The following is a 19,555-nucleotide window of genomic DNA, read 5'->3' on the forward strand; positions in this document are numbered from 1 at the left end:
TGATAAGCGTGTGAGCGCCTTATCCACCCTAGGGGGTGTTTCCCAGCGCGCCCTAACCTCTGGCGGGAAAGGATATAATGCCAATAACTTCTTTGAAATTAGCAGTTTTCTATCGGGGTTAACCCACGCTTCATCACACACTTCATTCAATTCGTCTGATTCAGGAAAAAATAAGATTTTACTTACCGATAAATCTATTTCTCGTAGTCCGTAGTGGATGCTGGGGACTCAGTCAGGACCATGGGGATTAGCGGCTCCGCAGGAGACAGGGCACAAAACTAAAGCTTTAGGATCAGGTGGTGTGTACTGGCTCCTCCCCCTATGACCCCCCTCCAAGCCTCAGTTAGGATACTGTGCCCGGACGAGCGTACACAATAAGGAAGGATATTGAATCCCGGGTAAGACTCATACCAGCCACACCAATCACACCGTATAACTTGTGATCTAAACCCAGTTAACAGTATGACAAACGTAGGAGCCTCTGAACAGACGGCTCACAACAATAACAACCCGATTTTTTTGTAACAATAACTATGTACAAGTATTGCAGACAATCCGCACTTGGGATGGGCGCCCAGCATCCACTACGGACTACGAGAAATAGATTTATCGGTAAGTAAAATCTTATTTTCTCTGACGTCCTAAGTGGAAGCTGGGGATTATACCAAAGCTCCCAAACGGGCGGGAGAGTGCGGATGACTCTGCAGCACCGAGAGAGAACTCCAGGTCCTCCTCAGCCAGGGTGTGCCCCTGACCAAGTAGCAGCTAGGCAAAGTTGTAAAGCCGAGACCCCTCGGGCAGTCGCCCAAGATGAGCCCACCTTCCTTGTGGAATGGGCATTTATATATTTTGGCTGTGGCAGTCCTGCCACAGAATGTGCAAGCTGAATTGTACTACACATTCAACTAGCAATCGTCTGCTTAGAAGCAAGAGCACCCAGTTTTTTGGGTGCATACAGGATAACAGCAAGTCAGTTTTCCTGACTCCAGCCGTCCTGGAAATCTATATTTTCAGGGCCCTGACAACATCTAGCAACTTGGAGTCCTCCAAGTCTCTAGTAGCCGCAGGTACCACAATAAGCTGGTTCAGATGAAACGCTGACACCACCTTAGGGAGAAACTGGGGACGAGTCCGCAGCTCTGCCCTGTCCGAATGGACAATCAGATATGGGCTTTTGTGAGACAAAGCCGCCAATTCTGACACTCGCCTGGCCGAGGCCAGGGCCAACATCATGGTCACTTTCCATGTGAGATATTTCAAATCCACAGATTTGAGCGGTTTAAACCAACGTGATTTGAGGAATCCCAGGACTACGTTGAGATCCCACAGTGCCACTGGAGGCACAAAAGGGGGTTGTATATGCAGTACTCCCTTGTCAAATTTCTGGACTTCAGGAACTGAAGCCAATTCTTTCTGGAAGAAAATCGACAGGGCCGAAATTTGAACCTTAATGGACCCCAATTTGAGGCCCATAGACACTCCTGTTTGCAGGAAATGCAGGAATCGACCGAGTTGAAATTTCTTCGTGGGGCCTTCCTGGCCTCACACCACGCAACATATTTTCGCCACATGTGGTGATAATGTTGTGCGGTCACCTCCTTCCTGGCTTTGACCAGGGTAGGAATGACCTCTTCCGGAATGCCTTTTTCCCTTAGGATCCGGCGTTCAACCGCCATGCCGTCAAACGCAGCCGCGGTAAGTCTTGGAACAGACATGGTACTTGCTGAAGCAAGTCCCTTCTTATCGGCAGAGGCCCGGAGTCCTCTGTGAGCATCTCTTGAAGTTCCGGGTACCAAGTCCTTCTTGGCCCATCCGGAGAAACAAGTATAGTTCTTACTCCTCTACGTCTTATAATTCTCAGTACCTTTGGTATGAGAAGCAGAGGAGGGAACACATACACCGACTGGTACACCCATGGTGTTACCAGACCGTCCACAGCTATTGCCTGAGGGTCTCTTGACCTGGCGCAATACCTGTCCAGTTTTTTGTTCAGGCGGGACGCCATCATGTCCACCTTTGGTCTTTCCCAACGGTGCACAATCATGTGGAAAAAACTTCTCGATGAAGTCCCCACTCTCCCGGGTGGAGGTGGTGCTGAGGAAGTCTGCTTCCCAGTTGTCCACTCCCGGAATGAAAACTGCTGACAGTGCTATCACATGATTTTCCACCCAGCGAAGAATCCTTGCAGTTTCTGCCATTGTCCTCCTGCTTCTTGTGCCGCCCTGTCTGTTTACGTGGGCGACTGCCGTGATGTTGTCCCACTGGATCAATACCGGCTGACCTTGAAGCAGAGGTCTTGCTAAGCTTAGAGCATTGTAAATTGCTCTTAGCTCCAGTATATTTATGCGGAGAGAAGTCCCCAGACTTGATCACACTCCCTGGAAATTTTTTCCCTGTGTGACAGCTCCCCAGCCTTTCAAGCTGGAATCCGTGGTCACCAGGACCCAGTCCTGAATGCATAACTGTGGCCCTTTAGTAGATGAGCACTCTGCAGCCACCACAGAAGAGACACCCTTGTCCTTGGAGACAGGGTTATCCGCTGATGCATCTGAAGATGCGATCCGGACCATTTGTCCAGCAGATCCCACTGAAAAGTTCTTGCGTGAAATCTGCCGAATGGAATCGCTTCGTAAGAAGCCACCATTTTTCCCAGGACCCTTGTGCAATGATGCACTGACACTTTTCCTGGTTTTTGGAGGTTCCTGACTAGCTCGGATAACTCCCTGGCTTTCTCCTCCGGGAGAAACACCTTTTTCTGGACTGTGTCCAGAATCATCCCTAGGGACAGCAGACGTGTCGTCGGAGACAGCTGCGATTTTGGAATATTTAGAATCCACCCGTGCTGTCGTAGAACTACTTGAGATAGTGCTACTCAGACCTCCAACTGTTCTCTGGACCTTGCCCTTATCAGGAGATCGTCCAAGTAAGGGATAATTAAGACGCCTTTTCTTTGAAGAAGAATCATCATTTCGGCCATTACCTTGGTAAAGACCCGGGGTGCCGTGGACAATCCAAACGGCAGCGTCTGAAACTGATAGGTTCATGGTACAAAACTGTCACTGAGGTACCCTTTGTGAGAAGGGCAAATTTGGACATGGAGATAAGCATCCTTGATGTCCAGGGACACCATATAGTCCCCTTCTTCCTGGTTCGCTATCACTGCTCTGAGTGACTCCATTTAGAATAGGTCTCACCTAGCCGTCTGGCTTCAGTACCACAATATAGTGTGGAATAATACCCCTTTACTTGTTGTAGGAGGGGTACTTTGATTATCACCTGCTGGGAATACAGCTTGTGAATTGTTTCCAATACTGCCTCCCTGTCGGAGGTAGACGTTGGTAAAGCAAACTTCAGGAACCTGCGAGGGGGAGACGTCTCGAATTTCCAATCTGTACCCCTGGGATACTACTTGTAGGATCCAGGGGTCCACTTGCGAGTGAGCCCACTGCGTGCTGAAACTCTTGAGACGACCCCCCACCGCACCTGTTTGTACGGCCCCAGCGTCATGCTGAGGACTTGGCAGAAGCGGTGGAAGGCTTCTGTTCCTGGGAATGGGCTGCCTGCTGCAGTCTTCTTCCCTTACCTCTATCCCTGGGCAGATATTATGGGGACGAAAGGACTGAGGCTGAAAAGACTGTCTTTTTCTGCTGAGATATGACTTGGGGTAAAAAAGGTGGATTTTCTAGCTGTTGCCGTGGCCACCAGGTCCGATGGACCGACCCCAAATAACTCCTCCCCTTTATACGGCAATACTTCCATGTGCCGTTTGGAATCTGCATCACCTGACCACTGTCGTGTCCATAAACATCGTCTGGCAGATATGGACATCGCACTTACTCTTGATGCCAGAGTTTCGCATATATAGAAATGCATCTTTTAAATGCTCTATAGTCAATAAAATACTGTCCCTGTCAAGGGTATCAATATTTCCAGTCAGGGAATCCGACCAAGCCACCCCAGCGCTGCCCATCCAGGCTGAGGCGATCGCTGGTCGCAGTATAACACCAGTATGTGTGTATATACTTTTTAGGATATTTTCCAACCTCCTATCAGTTGGCTCCTTGAGGGCGTCCGTATCTGGAGACGGTAACGCCACTTGTTTTTATAAGCGTGTGAGCGCCTTATCCACCCTAAGGTGCGTTTCCCAACGCGCCATAACTTCTGGCAAAAAAGGGTATACCGCCAATAATTTTCTATCGGGGGAAACCCACGCATCATCACACACTTCATTTAATTTATCCGATTCAGGAAAAACCACATGTAGTTTTTTCACACTCCACATAATACCCTTTTTTGTGGTACTTGTAGTATCAGAAATATGTAACATCTCCTTCATTGCCCTTAACAAGTAACGTGTGGCCCTAAAGGAAAATACGTTTGTTTCTTCACCGTCGACACTGGAGTCAGTGTCCGTGTCTGTGTCGGCTGAGGTAAAAGGACGTTTTAACGCCCCTGACGGTGTTTTAGACGCCTGGACAGGTACTAATTGGTTTGCCGGCCGTCTCATGTCGTCAACCGACCTTGCAGCGTGTTGACATTATCACGTAATTCCTTAAATAAGCCATCCATTCCGGTGTCGACTCCCTAGAGAGTGACATCACTATTACCGGCAATTGCTCCGCCTCCTCACCAACATCGTCCTCATACATGTCGACACACAAGTACCGACACAGCACACACACAGGGAATGCTCTGATAGAGGACAGGACCCCACTAGCCCCTTGGGGAGACAGAGGGAGAGTTTGCCAGCACACACCAAAAACGCTATATTATACAGGGACAACCTTTATATAAGTGTTTTTCCCTTATAGCATTTTAATATATATATATATATACACATACATACATCGCCAAATAAGTGCCCCCCCTCTCTGTTTTAACCCTGTTTCTGTAGTGCAGTGCAGGGGAGAGCCTGGGAGCCTTCCCACCAGCATTTCTGTGAGGGAAAATGGCGCTGTGTGCTGAGGAGAATAGGCCCCGCCCCCTTTTCGGTGGGCTTCTTCTCCCGTTTTTCTGAGACCTGGCAGGGGTTAAATACATCCATATAGCCTCCAGGGGCTATATGTGATGTATTTTTAGCCAGAATAAGGTATTATACATTGCTGCCCAGGGCGCCCCCAGCAACGCCCTGCACCCTCCGTGACCGTTGGTGTGAAGTGTGTGACAACAATGGCGCACAGCTGCAGTGCTGTGCGCTACCTTCATGAAGACTGAAAAGCCTTCTGCCGCCGGTTTCTGGACCTTCAATCTTCAGCATCTGCAAGGGGGGTCGGCGGCGCGGCTCCGGGACGAACCCCAGGGTGAGACCTGTGTTCCGACTCCCTCTGGAGCTAATGGTGTCCAGTAGCCTAAGAAGCCAATCCATCCTGCACGCAGGTGAGTTGAACTTCTCTCCCCTAAGTCCCTCGATGCAGTGAGCCTGTTGCCAGCAGGACTCACTGAAAATAAGAAACCTAAAAACTTTTTCTAAGCAGCTCCTTAAGAGAGCCACCTAGATTGCACCCTGCTCGGACGGGCACAAAAACCTAACTGAGGCTTGGAGGGGGGTCATAGGGGGAGGAGCCAGTACACACCACCTGATCCTAAAGCTTTAGTTTTGTGCCCTGTCTCCTGCGGAGCCGCTAATCCCCATGGTCCTGACGGAGTCCCCAGCATCCACTTAGGACGTCAGAGAAACTACAGGTAGTTTTTTCAGACCCCACATAATACCCCTTTTTGTGGTACATGCAGTATCAGAGATATGCAAAGCCTCCTTCATTGCCGTGATCATATAACGTGTGGCCCTACTGGAAAATACGTTTGTTTCTTCACCGTCGACACTAGATTCGGTGTCCGTGTCTGGGTCTGTGTCGACCGACTGAGGTAAAGGGCGTTTTACAGCCCCTGACGGTGTCTGAGACGCCTGTACAGGTACTAACTGGTTTGCCGGCCGTCTCATGTCAACTGATTTTTGTAATGTGCTGACATTATCACGTAATTCCATAAACAAAGCCATCCATTCCGGTGTCGACTCCCTAGGGGGTGACATCACCATTACCGGCAATTGCTCCGCCTCCACACCAACATCGTCCTCATACATGTCGACACACACGTACCGACACAGCAGACACACAGGGAATGCTCTTATCGAAGACAGGACCCCACTAGCCCTTTGGGGAGACAGAGGGAGAGTTTGCCAGCACACACCCAAGCGCTATAAATATATAGGAACAACCCTATAGAAGTGTTGTCTCCCTTATAGCAGCTTAATATATCAAAAAACGCCAAAAAAGTGCCCCCCCCCTCTCTGTTTTACCCTGTTTCTGTAGTGCAGTGCAGGGGAGAGTCCTGGGAGCCTTCCTCGCAGCGGAGCCGAGCAGGAAAATGGCACTGTGTGCTGAGGAGATAGGCCCCGCCCCCTATTTCGGCGGGCTCTTCTCCGGTGTTTGTGAGACCTGGCAGGGGTTAATACATCCATATAGCCCCAGGGGCTATATGTGATGTATTTTTTAGCCAGAACAAGGTATTCTCATTGCTGCCCAGGGCGCCCCCCGCAGCGCCCTGCACCCTCCGTGACCGCTGGTGTGAAGTGTGTGACAACAATGGCGCACAGCTGCAGTGCTGTGCACTACCTCATGAAGACTGAAAAGTCTTCTGCCGCCGGTTTCTGGACCTCTTCACTTTTCGGCATCTGCAAGGGGGTCGGCGGCGCGGCTCCGGGACCGGACTCCATGGCTGGGCCTGTGTTCGATCCCTCTGGAGCTAATGGTGTCCAGTAGCCTAAGAAGCCAATCCATCCTGCACGCAGGTGAGTTCACTTCTTCTCCCCTAAGTCCCTCGTTGCAGTGAGCCTGTTGCCAGCAGGACTCACTGTAAAATAAAAAACCTAAAAACTTTTTCTAAGCAGCTCTTTAGGAGAGCCACCTAGATTGCACCCTGCTCGGACGGGCACAAAAACCTAACTGAGGCTTGGAGGAGGGTCATAGGGGGAGGAGCCAGTGCACACCACCTGATCCTAAAGCTTTATTTTTGTGCCCTGCCTCCTGCGGAGCCGCTAATCCCCATGGTCCTGACGGAGTCCCCAGCATCCACTAGGACGTCAGAGAAATAAGATTTTACTCACCGGTAAATCTATTTCTCGTAGTCCGTAGTGGATGCTGGGACTCCGTAAGGACCATGGGGGATAGCGGCTCCGCAGGAGACTGGGCACAACTAAAGAAAGCTTTAGGACTACCTGGTGTGCACTGGCTCCTCCCACTATGACCCTCCTCCAGACCTCAGTTAGGATACTGTGCCCGGAAGAGCTGACACAATAAGGAAGGATTTTGAATCCCGGGTAAGACTCATACCAGCCACACCAATCACACCGTATAACTCGTGATACTATACCCAGTTAACAGTATGAAATATAACTGAGCCTCTCAACCGATGGCTCAACAATAACCCTTTAGTTAGGCAATAACTATAAACAAGTATTGCAGACAATCCACACTTGGGATGGGCGACCAGCATCCAATACGAGAAATAGATTTACCGGTGAGTAAAATCTTATTTTCTCTGACGTCCTAAGTGGATGCTGGGACTCCGTAAGGACCATGGGGATTATACCAAAGCTCCCAAACGGGCGGGAGTGCGCGGATGACTCTACAGCACCGAATGAGCAAACTCTAAGTCCTCCTCAGCCAGGGTATCAAACTTGTAGACTCTTGCAAAAATGTTTGAACCCGACCAAGTAACAGCTCGGCAAATTTGTAAAGCCGAGACCCCTCGGGCGGCCGCCCAAGAAGAGCCCACTTTCCTCGTGGAACGGGCTTGTACAGATCTAGGGTGCGGCAGTCCAGCCGCAGAATGTGCAAGTTGAATCGTGCTACAAATCCAGCGAGCAATAGTCTGCTTAAAAGCAGGAGCACCCAGCTTGTTGGGTGCATACAGGATAAATAGCGAGTCAGTTTTCCTGACTCCAGCCGTCCTGGAAACATACTTTTCAGGGCCCTAACTACGTCCAGTAACTTGGAATCCTCCAAGTCCCAAGTAGCCGCAGGCACAATAGGTTGGTTCACATGAAAAACTGATACCACCTTAGGAAGGAATTGGGAACGAGTCCTCAATTCCGCCTTATCCATATAAAATACAGATAAGGGCTTTTGCATGACAAAGCCGCCAATTCTGATACACGCCTGGCCGACGCCAAGGCCAACAGCATGACCACTTTCCACGTGAGATATCGTAGCTCCACGGATTTAAGTGGCTCAACCCAATGCGACTTCAGGAAATCCAACACCACGTTGAGATCCCACGGTGCCACTGGAGGCACAAACGGGGGCTGACTATGCAGCACTCCCTTAACAAAAGTCTGAACTTTCTATTTTGGAAGAAAATCGATAGAGCCGAAATCTGGACCTTAATGGAACCCAATTTTAGGCCCATAGTCACCCTGACTGTAGGAAGTGCAGAAATAGACCTAGCTGAAATTCCTCCTTTGGGGCCTTCCTGGCCTCACAGCACGCAACATATTTCCGCCATATGCGGTGATAAAGGTTTGCGTTCACTTCTTTCCTAGCTTTAATTCGCGTAGGGATAAACTTCCTCCGAAATGCCACTTTCCTTCAGGATCCGGCGTTCAACCGCCATGCCGTCAAACGCAGCCGCGGTACGTCTTGGAACAGACAGGCCCCCTGCTGAAGCAGGTCCTGTCTGAGCGGCAGAGGCCATGGGTCCTCTGAGATCATTTCTTGGAGTTCTGGGTACCAAGCTCTTCTTGGCCAATCCGGAACAATGAGTATAGTTCTTACTCCTCTCCTTCTTATTATTCTCATTACCCTGGGTAAGAGAGGAAGAGAAGGGAACACATACACCGACTGGTACACCCACGGTGTTACCAGAGCGTCCACAGCTATCGCCTGAGGGTCCCTTGACCTGGCGCAATATCTTTGAAGCTTTTTGTTGAGGGGGGACGCCATCATGTCCACCTGTGGCCTTTCCCAACGGTGTACAATCATTTGGAAGACTTCTGGATGAAGTCCTCACTCTCCCGGGTGGAGGTCGTGTCTGCTGAGAAAGTCTGCTTCCCAGTTGTCCACTCCGGGAATGAACACTGCTGACAGTGCTAACACATGATTTTCCGCCCATCGGAGAATCCTTGTGGCTTCTGCCATCGCCATCCTGCTTCTTGTGCCGCCCTGTCGGTTTACATGAGCGACCGCCGTGATGTTGTCTGACTAGATCAGCACCGGCCGGTGTTGAAGCAGGGGTCTAGCCTGACTTAGGGCATTGTAAATGGCCCTTAGTTCCAGAATATTTATGTGTAGGGAAGTCTCCTGACTTTTCCATAGTCCTTGGAAGTTTCTTCCCTGTGTGACTGCCCCCCAGCCTCGAAGGTTGGCATCCGTGGTCACCAGGACCCAGTCCTGTATGCCGAATCTGCGGGCCCCCTAGAAGATGAGCACTCTGCAGCCACCACAACAGCGACACCCTGGCCCTTGGAGACAGGGTTATCCGCCGATGCATCTGAAGATGCGACCCGGACCACTTGTCCAACAGATCCCACTGGAAGATCCTTGCATGGGACCTGGCGAATGGAATTTCTTCGTAAGAAGCTACCATCTTTCCCAGGGCTCGCGTGCATTGATGCACCGACACCTGTATTTGTATTAGGAGGTCTCTGTCTAGAGACGACAACTCCTAGGACTTCTCCTCCGGGAGAAACCCTTTTTATCCTGTTCTGTGTCCAGAACCATAGCCAGGAACAGTAGACGCGTCGTAGGAACCAGCTGCGACTTTGGAATATTCAGAATCCAGCCGTGCTGTTGTAGCACTTCCCGAGATAGTGCTACTCCGACGAACAACTGCTCCCTGGACCTCGCCTTTATAAGGAGATCGTCCAAGCACGGGATAATTATTTCGGCCATTACCTTGGTAAATACCCTCGGTGCCGGGGACAGACCAACGGCAACGTCTGGAATTGGTAATGACCATCCTGTACCACAATTTTGAGGTACTCCTGGTGAAGAGGGTAAATATTGACATGCAGGTAAGCATCCTTGATGTCCAGTGATACCATGAAATTCTCCAGGCTTGCAATAATCGCCCTGAGCGATTCCATTTTGAACTTGAACCTTCGTATATAAGTGTTCAAGGATTTCAATTTTAGAATGGGTCTCACCGAACCGTCTGGTTTCGGTACCACAACATTTTGGAATAGTAACCCCGGCCTTGTTGAAGGAGGGGTACCTTGATTTCACCTGCTGGAAGTACAGCTTGTGAATTGCCGCCAGTACTACCTCCCTTTCTCCGAGGGCAGCAGGCAAGGCTGATGTGAGGTAACGGCGAGGGGGAGTCGCCTCGAACTCCTGCCTGTATCCCTGTGATACTACTTGCAGAACCTAGGGATCCACCTGTGGGCAAGCCCACTGGTCCCTGAAGTTCCCGAGACGCGCCCCCACCGCACCTGTCTCCACCTGTGGAGCCCCAGCGTCATGCGGTGGACTCAGAGGAAGCGGGGGAAGATTTTTGATCCTTGGAACTGGCTCTCTGGTGCAGCTTTTTCCTTCTTCCCTTGTCTCTGTGCAGAAAGGAAGCGCCTTTGACCCGCTTGCTTTTCTGAAGCCGAAAGGACTGTACCTGAAAATACGGTGCTTTCTTAGGCTGTGAGGAAACCTGAGGTAAAAAAATTTCTTCCCAGCTGTTGCTGTGGATACGAGGTCCCAGGGACCATCCCCAAACAATTCCTCACCCTTATAAGGCAGAATCTCCATGTGCCTTTTAAAGGCAGCATCACCTGTCCACTGCCGGGTCTCTAATACCCTCCTGGCAGAATGGACATTGCATTAATTCTGGATGCCAGCCGGCAAATATCCCTCTGTGCATCCTTCATATATAAGACGACGTCTTTAATATGCTCTATGTTAGCAAAATATTATCCCTGTCTAGGGTATTAATATTATCTGACAGGGTATCAGACCACGCTGCAGCAGCACTATTTTTGCTGAGGCAAATGCAGGTCTCAGTATAGTACCTGAGGGTGTATATACAGACTTCAGGATAGTCTCCTGCTTTTTATCAGCAGGCTCCTTCAAAGTGGCCGTATCCCAAGACGGCAGTGCCACCTTTTTTGACAAACGTGTGAGCGCCTTATCCACCCTAGGGGATATCTCCCAACGTGACCTATCCTCTGACGGGAAAGGGTACGCCAGCAGTAACTTTTTAGAAATTACCATTTTCTTATCGGGGGAACCCACGCTCTTTACACACTTCATTCACTCATCTGATGGGGGAACAAAACACTGGCTGCTTTTTCTCCCCAAACATAAAACCCCTTTTATGTGGTACTTGGGTTCATGTCAGAAATGTGTAACACATTTTTCATTGCCGAGATCATGCAACGGATGTTCCTAGTGGATTGTGTATATGTCTCAACCTCGTCGACACTGGAGTCAGACTCCGTGCCGACATCTGTGTCTGCCATCTGAGGTAACGGGCGTTTTTTGAGCCCCTGATGGCCTTTGAGACGCCTGGGCAGGCGCGGGCTGAGAAGCCGGCTGTCCCACAGCTGTTACGTCATCCAGCCTTTTATGTAAGGAGTTGACATTGTCGGTTAATACCTTCCACCTATCCATCCACTCTGCTGTCGGCCCCACAGGGGGCGACATCCCATTTATCGGCATCTGCTCCGCCTCCACGTAACCTTCCTCATCCAACATGTCGACACAGCCGTACCGACACACACAGGGAATGCTCTGACTGAGGACAGGACCCCACAAAGTCCTTTGGGGAGACAGAGAGAGAGTATGCCAGCACACACCAGAGCGCTATATAATGCAGGGATTAACACTATAACTGAGTGATTTTTCCCCCCAATAGCTGCTTGTATACACATATTTCGCCTAAATTTAGTGCCCCCCCCCCTCTCTTTTTAACCCTTTGAGCCTGAAAACTACAGGGGAGAGCCTGGGGAGCTGTCTTCCAGCTGCACTGTGAAGAAAACATGGCGCCAGTGTATTGAGGGAGATAGCCCCGCCCCTTTTTCGGCAGACTTTTCTCCCGCTTTTTTCATGGATTCTGGCAGGGGTAATTTATCACATATATAGCCCTGGGACTATATATTGTGATGATTTGCCAGCCGAGGTGTCTTATATTGCCCTCAGGGCGCCCCCCCCAGCGCCCTGCACCCATCAGTGACCGGAGTGTGAGGTGTGCATGAGGAGCAATGGCGCACAGCTGCAGTGCTGTGCGCTACCTTGTTGAAGACAGAAGTCTTCTGCCGCCGATTTTCCGGAACACTTCTTGCTTCTGGCTCTGTAAGGGGGCCGGCAGCGCGGCTCCGGGACCGAACATCGAGGTCGGGTCCTGTGTTCGATCCCTCTGGAGCTAATGGTGTCCGGTAGCCTAAGAAGCCCAAGCTACCACCAGTTAGGTAGGTTCGCTTCTTCTCCCCTTAGTCCCTCGTAGCAGTGAGTCTGTTGCCAGCAGATCTCACTGTAAAATAAAAAACCTAAAATATACTTTCTTTCTAGGAGCTCAGGAGAGCCCCTAGTGTGCATCCAGCTCAGCCGGGCACAAGATTCTAACTGAGGTCTGGAGGAGGGTCATAGTGGGAGGAGCCATTGCACACCAGGTAGTCCTAAAGCTTTCTTTAGTTGTGCCCTGTCTCCTGCGGAGCCGCTATCCCCCATGGTCCTTACGGAGTCCCAGCATCCACTTAGGACGTCAGAGAAAGGTAGATTTACCCGCGGTAGCTGCCGATACGAAATCAGTAAGACAGTCACCGAAAAGTTCACCTCCCTTAAAAGGAAGAGACTCCATATTTCTCTTGGAATCAGCATTCCACTAGTGAGTCCATAGTTCTCGCCTAGCCGCAACGGACATAGTATTCGCCTTAGCACCTAGCAGGCCAGCATCCCTTGCAGCCTCTTTCAAGTATGCAGCTGCATCTCTGATATAACCAAGCGTTACCTGGATGTTATCTCTATCCAGAGTATCCCAATCAGAAGACAAAGTGTCAGCCCACTTTTCAATAGCACTACTGACCCACGCAGATGCAATAAGAGGCCTGAGCAGCGTCCCTGTAGTAGTGAAAATAGCCTTTAGGGTAGCCTCCTGCTTACGGTCCGCCGTCTCCTTAAGGGCCGTCGATTGGGCTGCAGGGAGGGCTACCTGTTTTGACAAACGCGCCAGGGCTTTGTCTACTGTGGGGGGGATTTTCCCACATATCCCTATCAGACTCGGGAAAGGGGTATGCCACCCTGATCCTTTTAGGAATCAGAAATTTTTTTTATCAGGGCTGTTCCTAATGCTATCAAAGAGCGTTCAGTTCGAAACAAGAAGGAAAGGTAACCGATCGCTTCTTTTCCTTGTAAATAAGGACCCTGGTTTCAGGTGTAATAGGGTCCTCATTAATATTCAAGATATCTTTGACAGCAACAATCATATACTGAATACTCTTAGCCAATTTAGGGTCCAACCTAGAATCAGCATAATCGTCATCGGCCTCCGAGTACGTGTCTGTACCCGTGTACTGGTCAAAACTACGCTTGTGCGACCCCGCAGGGTCTTGCATTTGTAATAAAGCGTCCTCCACTGATCTTTTCCACACCTGGGATTGAGATTCAAACTGATCAAATTTTTGATTTAATGACGTGACACTAGCATGTAAGGCATTCAATGTAGTTAACCAATCTGCAGTCGGCGGTGCCGACAGGGCCACCCCCAAAACATTCGGTGTCCCTGATAAATTATCCCCCGAAGGGGAATAATCTGCCTCCGACATGTCGACTACCCAGAGACAGCACACACACCAAGCCTGTGAGGGAACACAAAGGGAAATAGCCAGCTCACACCCCAGCGCCAAATAAGCAGGTCTGACCACACAAATAAATGTCCCAGAGCTGCTGCGCTTTACTTATAATAAATAAATATGCCCCCCCCCTTCTGTTTTGAGCCCCCTGGTACTTGCTGCGGGTGAGGAAGGACCAGCGACTACACTGAGGAAAATGGCGCCAGTGAGCAGTGAGGAAGAAGCCCCGCCCCCAACATGCCGCGCTTCGTCCCGCTTAATTTTATATATTTATCCTGGCGGGGGTATTGCGGACAGTGCCTGGGCACTGAATATCATTGCCAGCCAGTTTACAGAGGTAACAAGCTCCCCAGGGCCCTGCACGGGAGCCTGGCGCGCACTGAGCAAGCCGCTGTGCGGTACCTCTTATATTCCGTCTTTTTGAAGATGTCTTTTCCTCAATACTCACCTGTCTGACTTCTGGCTGAAGAGGGGGGACGGCAAGCTGTGGGAGGGAGCATCCAGGAGAGCCCGGCGTTCATCTCCCCTTAGGAGCAGAAGGTATTCTGTCAGCAGCAGCAGAGCCCTGAAACTCATTAGAAGTGGGTCTAGACTGCTCTCCCCTCTTTCCCACGAAGCAGGGAGTCTGTAGCCAGCAGATCTCCCCAAAATAAAAAACCTAACATTAAGTGTTTTCAGAGAAACTCTAAGAGCTCCCCGAGTGCCCTGTGTCTCGTCCGGGCACATTTCTAAAACAGAGTCTGGGGAGGGATATAGAGGGAGGAGCCAGGTCACGCCCCTTTGAAAGTCTTAAAGTGCCCATGTCTCCTGCGGATCCAGTCTATACCCCATGGTCTTTTGAGAGTGACCAACATCCTCTAGGACGAAATAGAAATATTGAAATGCTGGGTAGAAAACTACCCACCCGGGCCAAAATGGGTTAAGACATTCTGCATATCATAATGAACTCAATATGCAATCTGCAACATTTTATACAACCAAAATAACATCTCACAACTTTAATGCCCATCCACACATACATACCATCGGAGTCCTGAAACTGTGAATAATCAACCACTTTTCTGTTCCTGTTGGAAAGACAACACAAATTAGTACTACTTTGTGAACACTGACATTTGACAATGACTCGTACACAAAACACAACTAGGATTTTTTTTTTTTTTATTAAAACCAGGAAAATATTTTGATAAAATTGGAGTTCCATTCTTCCTACACCTTTTCTTAAAAACGTACAAAAACACAAAAACAAATTGAAAGGCAAGTCTTTTGGAGTTAAAAAGTTTTAATTCTGTTACTTTAGTGGTCTCAGCCTAGCCCCTACTGTTTAATCACATCAACACAACATTGTCCAATTTGGCGCAAGGTTAGGCTTGATGAGGCCACAGAAAGGCTTTCTAAAACCTAAAAATTTAATTTTTAAATTAGTGAGGAGATACAGGTTGAGTATCCCAAATCCAAATATTACGAAACACGGAATTATTTGAGTGAGAGAGTCAAACCTTTTGTTTTCTGATGGCTTAATGTACACAAACTTTGTTTAATACACAAAGTTATGAAAAATATTGTACAGTATTAAATGACCTTCAAGCTGTGTATGAGGTGTATATGAAACAAGTGAATTGTGTGAATGTACACACTTTAATGCACAAAGTTAATAAAAATATTGGCTAAAATGACCTTCAGGCTGTACGTATAAGATGTATATGACTTAGGTCACATCACCATGATCTCTCATTATGGTATGCAATTATTCCAAAATACGGAAAATTCCAATATCCAAAATACTTCTGGTCCCAAGCATTTTGGATAAGTGATACTCAACCTGTATTAGAATTCTGACTTTAGCCAATTGAAACATTTTAGCAGATATAACAAAGTGTAGAAGCCAATTGTTACAAGATAACTTGACATTGACTTATATCTATAAGTACAGATATGTACAAAGCATATCTGCAGATCAAATGACCTGCAGATATATCTATAGCTGGATCGGGAAGTGTGTTGTGCATACACACTGCCTGATCCGTTGACTGACTTGCATGCACCTGCCCAGTTCAAGAGTCAATCATTGCTAGCTACTACAGCACATGTACAGGCTTTCCGCTGACTGCACAACGATGACCAATATATCTACTGTCCGTTCACAAACACATCGCTGGTACACACTGGCCTACTGATCAGTGATATATCGGCCAGTGTGTACCTAGCATTAGGCTCCGTTCACACCCGATGTATATCAGACGATATACCATATACATCGGCAAGTGTGTATTGCCTATATAGTTAACAATGTATAGTATTTTCCGTTTTCAACCTAACAAAAACCACAAAAACCTAACTGAGGCTTGGAGGAGGGTCATAGGGGGAGGAGCCAGTACACACCATGTGACCTAAAAAGCTTTTTAGATGTGCCCTGTCTCCTGCGGAGCCCGCTATTCCCCATGGTCCTGACGGAGTCCCCAGCATCCACTAGGACGTTAGAGAAAAGATATTGTAAAAGACGGCATGCACCTGCATGTGGGTGCATGCGGTCACTGACAAGACGCAAACGATGTCATTCAGTGTGTATGAACTATAGTTTGCGGGGGGGGGGGGGTCGTCGTCATCCTGCACGATGTCACATCTAATGTGACATCGGCAAGTGTGTACCCAGCCTTAAGTTGATGCTCCCAACAGATAGTAAAAGGGATTTGCAAAACAGTTAACTTTTATGCTGCCTTCTGGTAGAAAAACACAAGTTATTTGTAACCTTTAGATGGAAATTTGCAGCGGACCTGTAAATTCATATACTACCAGGACATTTCCTAGAATAAAGTAGCCATATCTATAAATAAAAAAATAAAATAAAAAAAATTTGTTGTTGCAACATTGATGTATCTGAAAAAATGAATCCCTATAGTCCATACTAACTTTCGCATTCATACAAGTTAAGCCACAATGATGTTGAGGTATCAGTTTGTGAGGTCAGCTTTGGCGGTGGCCAGAAACTTAAGATCATGGTTTCACCAATTGTATTAACAACTCTCAAATGTTTCCAAGTTATCTTAAATGGGGGATATTAATATACAAAAAAAATAAAAAAAATAAAAAATAATGAGGTGTGGGGGAGTTAGGACAGTTAATTCTTACAACACGCATCTACAGTAACATTGACTAAAATGGACTATTAGAGGAATTAGTTTTTTGCCTATTCCAATATTGTCCCCATCAGGCACAACTGCATTACTTATCACGCCCAATTGCACTAGGTTACGATGCACAAAGCTGCTAAAAAACCTGTAAAGCACTGGGTAGCAAGTCTAAACAGCAGACTTCACATGGGGGTCGATTCAATTCGGCAACTTAAGAATAGCGCCGGGAATTAGCTCCCGACGCTATTCAATTCAGCTGCTAGTTACCCGCAATTGTCGGGAATTCTCTCATCCCCGGGGGGTGAGAGAAGAAAACCGACAAAAGTGCTGCTGCGCGGCCGGCGCGAGGCTGATTCTGTCGGGAATCAGCATCGCCGCGGGTAGTTCAGTCGGAGAATGCCCGTTCTCCCGACAAAACTACCTGTTAAGTCGGCGAGAACGGGCTTTCGCCAACTTAACTTTAGCTGAATTAAATAGCGTCGGGAGCTAATTCCCGGCGCTATTCTTAAATTGCCGAATTGAATCGACCCCATGGATACCTATTCGCAACCTCAGGAGGATGCAAGCAGGAATAATGCAGATGTGTCCCATCAGCAAAATAGTTGCATGTACACAATTTTGTTTTTTAAAATTCTCCCCTATAACTGACTTCAGTAAAGACTGCTAACATAATATTAAGATCTATTCTCAACACACTAAATGCATATACATATTATCTACACTACACCAAGTTTTATAAATATTCACACAAAAATACATACATACACACATTTCGCAAATGAGTGCAATAATCCGGAAAGATCTCCGTAAGGTGGAGGGAGTGGAAGGGTGTTAAATTAGGAGATATATAAAACAAAGTTGTGCTTCTAGGACAATTCTGCAACACAGTTCCCAGAGAAGCAATCAAACACCACACAAAATCACGGCGGCAGAAAGATGTGCGCCCAGCTAAGCCTTTGTTCGAGCAGGCATGCACAGAGCAATGTGTTGCAGACGGTGTACACAAATCTGTGCCCTTCCCCCAGAACCAGCTGCTAGCCCAGCCCACTGTAACCTTGCATATAGACTTATGCATATTGCACACAGAGGCAGACCAGAACTCATCTTTTCACTTTAAACAAGGTCTAAGTCACACAACTTCAATCAATAAAGATCTTAAATAACCATTATCACGGGCATCTGCAGCCAACATCTTTCAACACCTATAAGACGGAGACTGGCAATTCAGGACTACTAACACTAGTGCCTTCCTACACTCTGTGCGCCTCAGCCAACGCACCGGGGAGACAATGGAGTAGGAGCTGTACCAGAGATGCCAGCTACTTACAGTGATAGAAAACTAAAGGCCATGATCCCTCCGTCTACTACATGCAGCCCGGGGTCTTGCTACTGGGAATGGGGTAGATAATGGATGTGTGCAGCCTGGGAGGCCATTATAGGGCACCAGTACTCTGCCACATCTGGATGCTGCCGACACTATACTTTGCACATATATGGAGCCTGCATGGCCCTGCTATAGACACACACGCACACCCCGTGTGCGCTGCTAGATGGAAGCACACGTGTGGTCGGGGGCAGGAGTGAGTGAGAAACGCTTGCACAGGGCCCACTGTACTCACCTGACCGGCCTGGACATGGTTCCTGCGGACAGCAAACAGCGACTGGAGACGGAGGAGGTGGGAGCTGGGGGGGACGAGCTGCTTGCTTTGTAAGAAACCCCAGAGAGACCGTTTTATGGAGAGTGGGGGCTTCTGAAGGAGGGGGGCTGTAGGCAAAGAGGCCCAGGCGTATCCGTGCTGTTACTACAAGCAGGGGGGTAAAATCCCAGATCTCCCTCCTTCCCCGGGAAAAGATCGCATTAATGGCCGTCTCACCAAGGAGTAAAAAGAGGCGGGAAAACCGGGGGAGGCGGAGCAGACAGCCGAATGTATCGCGGTAAATCTCCCGACCGTATCAAGTAGCTCCTGCACAGCGCCCGACCCCCGCAACTTTCACCCTTCCCACTCCGTAACAGCTCCAAACTGCCTAATCCGAATTAAACTGCAATGTAACGCCGCTTCACTTCGCGTATCCCCCCCTCCCCAACCGCCGCCTCAAGCCCCTGAGCCAAGGAAGCAGCCTATCTCGCTGTGTGTATGCCTCGCACACCCATTGGGCGGTACAGGGCGAGCAGAGTGATGATTGGATTATTCAAAACATCACTCTCGGAGATAATTTGCTGCGACGAGATGTAGGTAGGTAGCGCGGCTGCAGGAGCGATAGCAAGTGCGATTGAGAGGTCATGTTTGACAGAGAAAAGGAACATGGAGTAGGCCCTAGGCTGGGAAGACCGTAGATTCGTTACAATAGTATCATACATTTTAAAGGCTTAAAAAAAAATATTGCTGTTGCTATAAGCACGTGGTTCATAGTCCAACATATATTGGTACGGACATAGTTAATGCATTTTTTCCCTTTTTTTAATGTAAGTATGGGAGACTGCAGATTCGTCAGAAAACATTAATGTGCACGTAAACGGCCTTCTATGCCATGGAAAGGGATTATATAGCAGCACGTACTGCCAGATGCAGGCTTCCTTATTATTTCTATTAAAATTATGAACTTGTTAAAATGTAATATCCATAAATTGGGGAAATATATATATATATTTCTC

The 19,555-nt window shown here is 48.5% G+C and overlaps 1 protein-coding gene across 2 annotated transcripts in view; it reads right to left on the reverse strand.

The window, feature by feature from the left end:
* Positions 1-19,022, reverse strand: part of NUCKS1 (nuclear casein kinase and cyclin dependent kinase substrate 1) — a 144,359-nt gene extending 125,337 nt beyond the window's left edge. Inside the window, exons 1-2 of one of the 2 annotated variants that reach the window (XM_063955150.1) lie at positions 18,522-19,022; positions 14,795-14,838 (exon numbers count right to left, since the gene is read on the reverse strand). In XM_063955150.1, the coding sequence (XP_063811220.1) occupies positions 14,795-14,838; positions 18,522-18,538 (61 nt within the window). In that variant the 5' untranslated portion in view covers positions 18,539-19,022. The remainder of the gene's footprint in view (positions 1-14,794; positions 14,839-18,521) is intronic. The other variant, XM_063955151.1, reaches the window with a different exon arrangement.
* Positions 19,023-19,555: the final 533 nt, after the last annotated feature.

This window comes from Pseudophryne corroboree, chromosome 2, assembly GCF_028390025.1.
Source record: "Pseudophryne corroboree isolate aPseCor3 chromosome 2, aPseCor3.hap2, whole genome shotgun sequence".
NCBI classification, from domain to species: Eukaryota; Metazoa; Chordata; class Amphibia; order Anura; family Myobatrachidae; genus Pseudophryne; species Pseudophryne corroboree.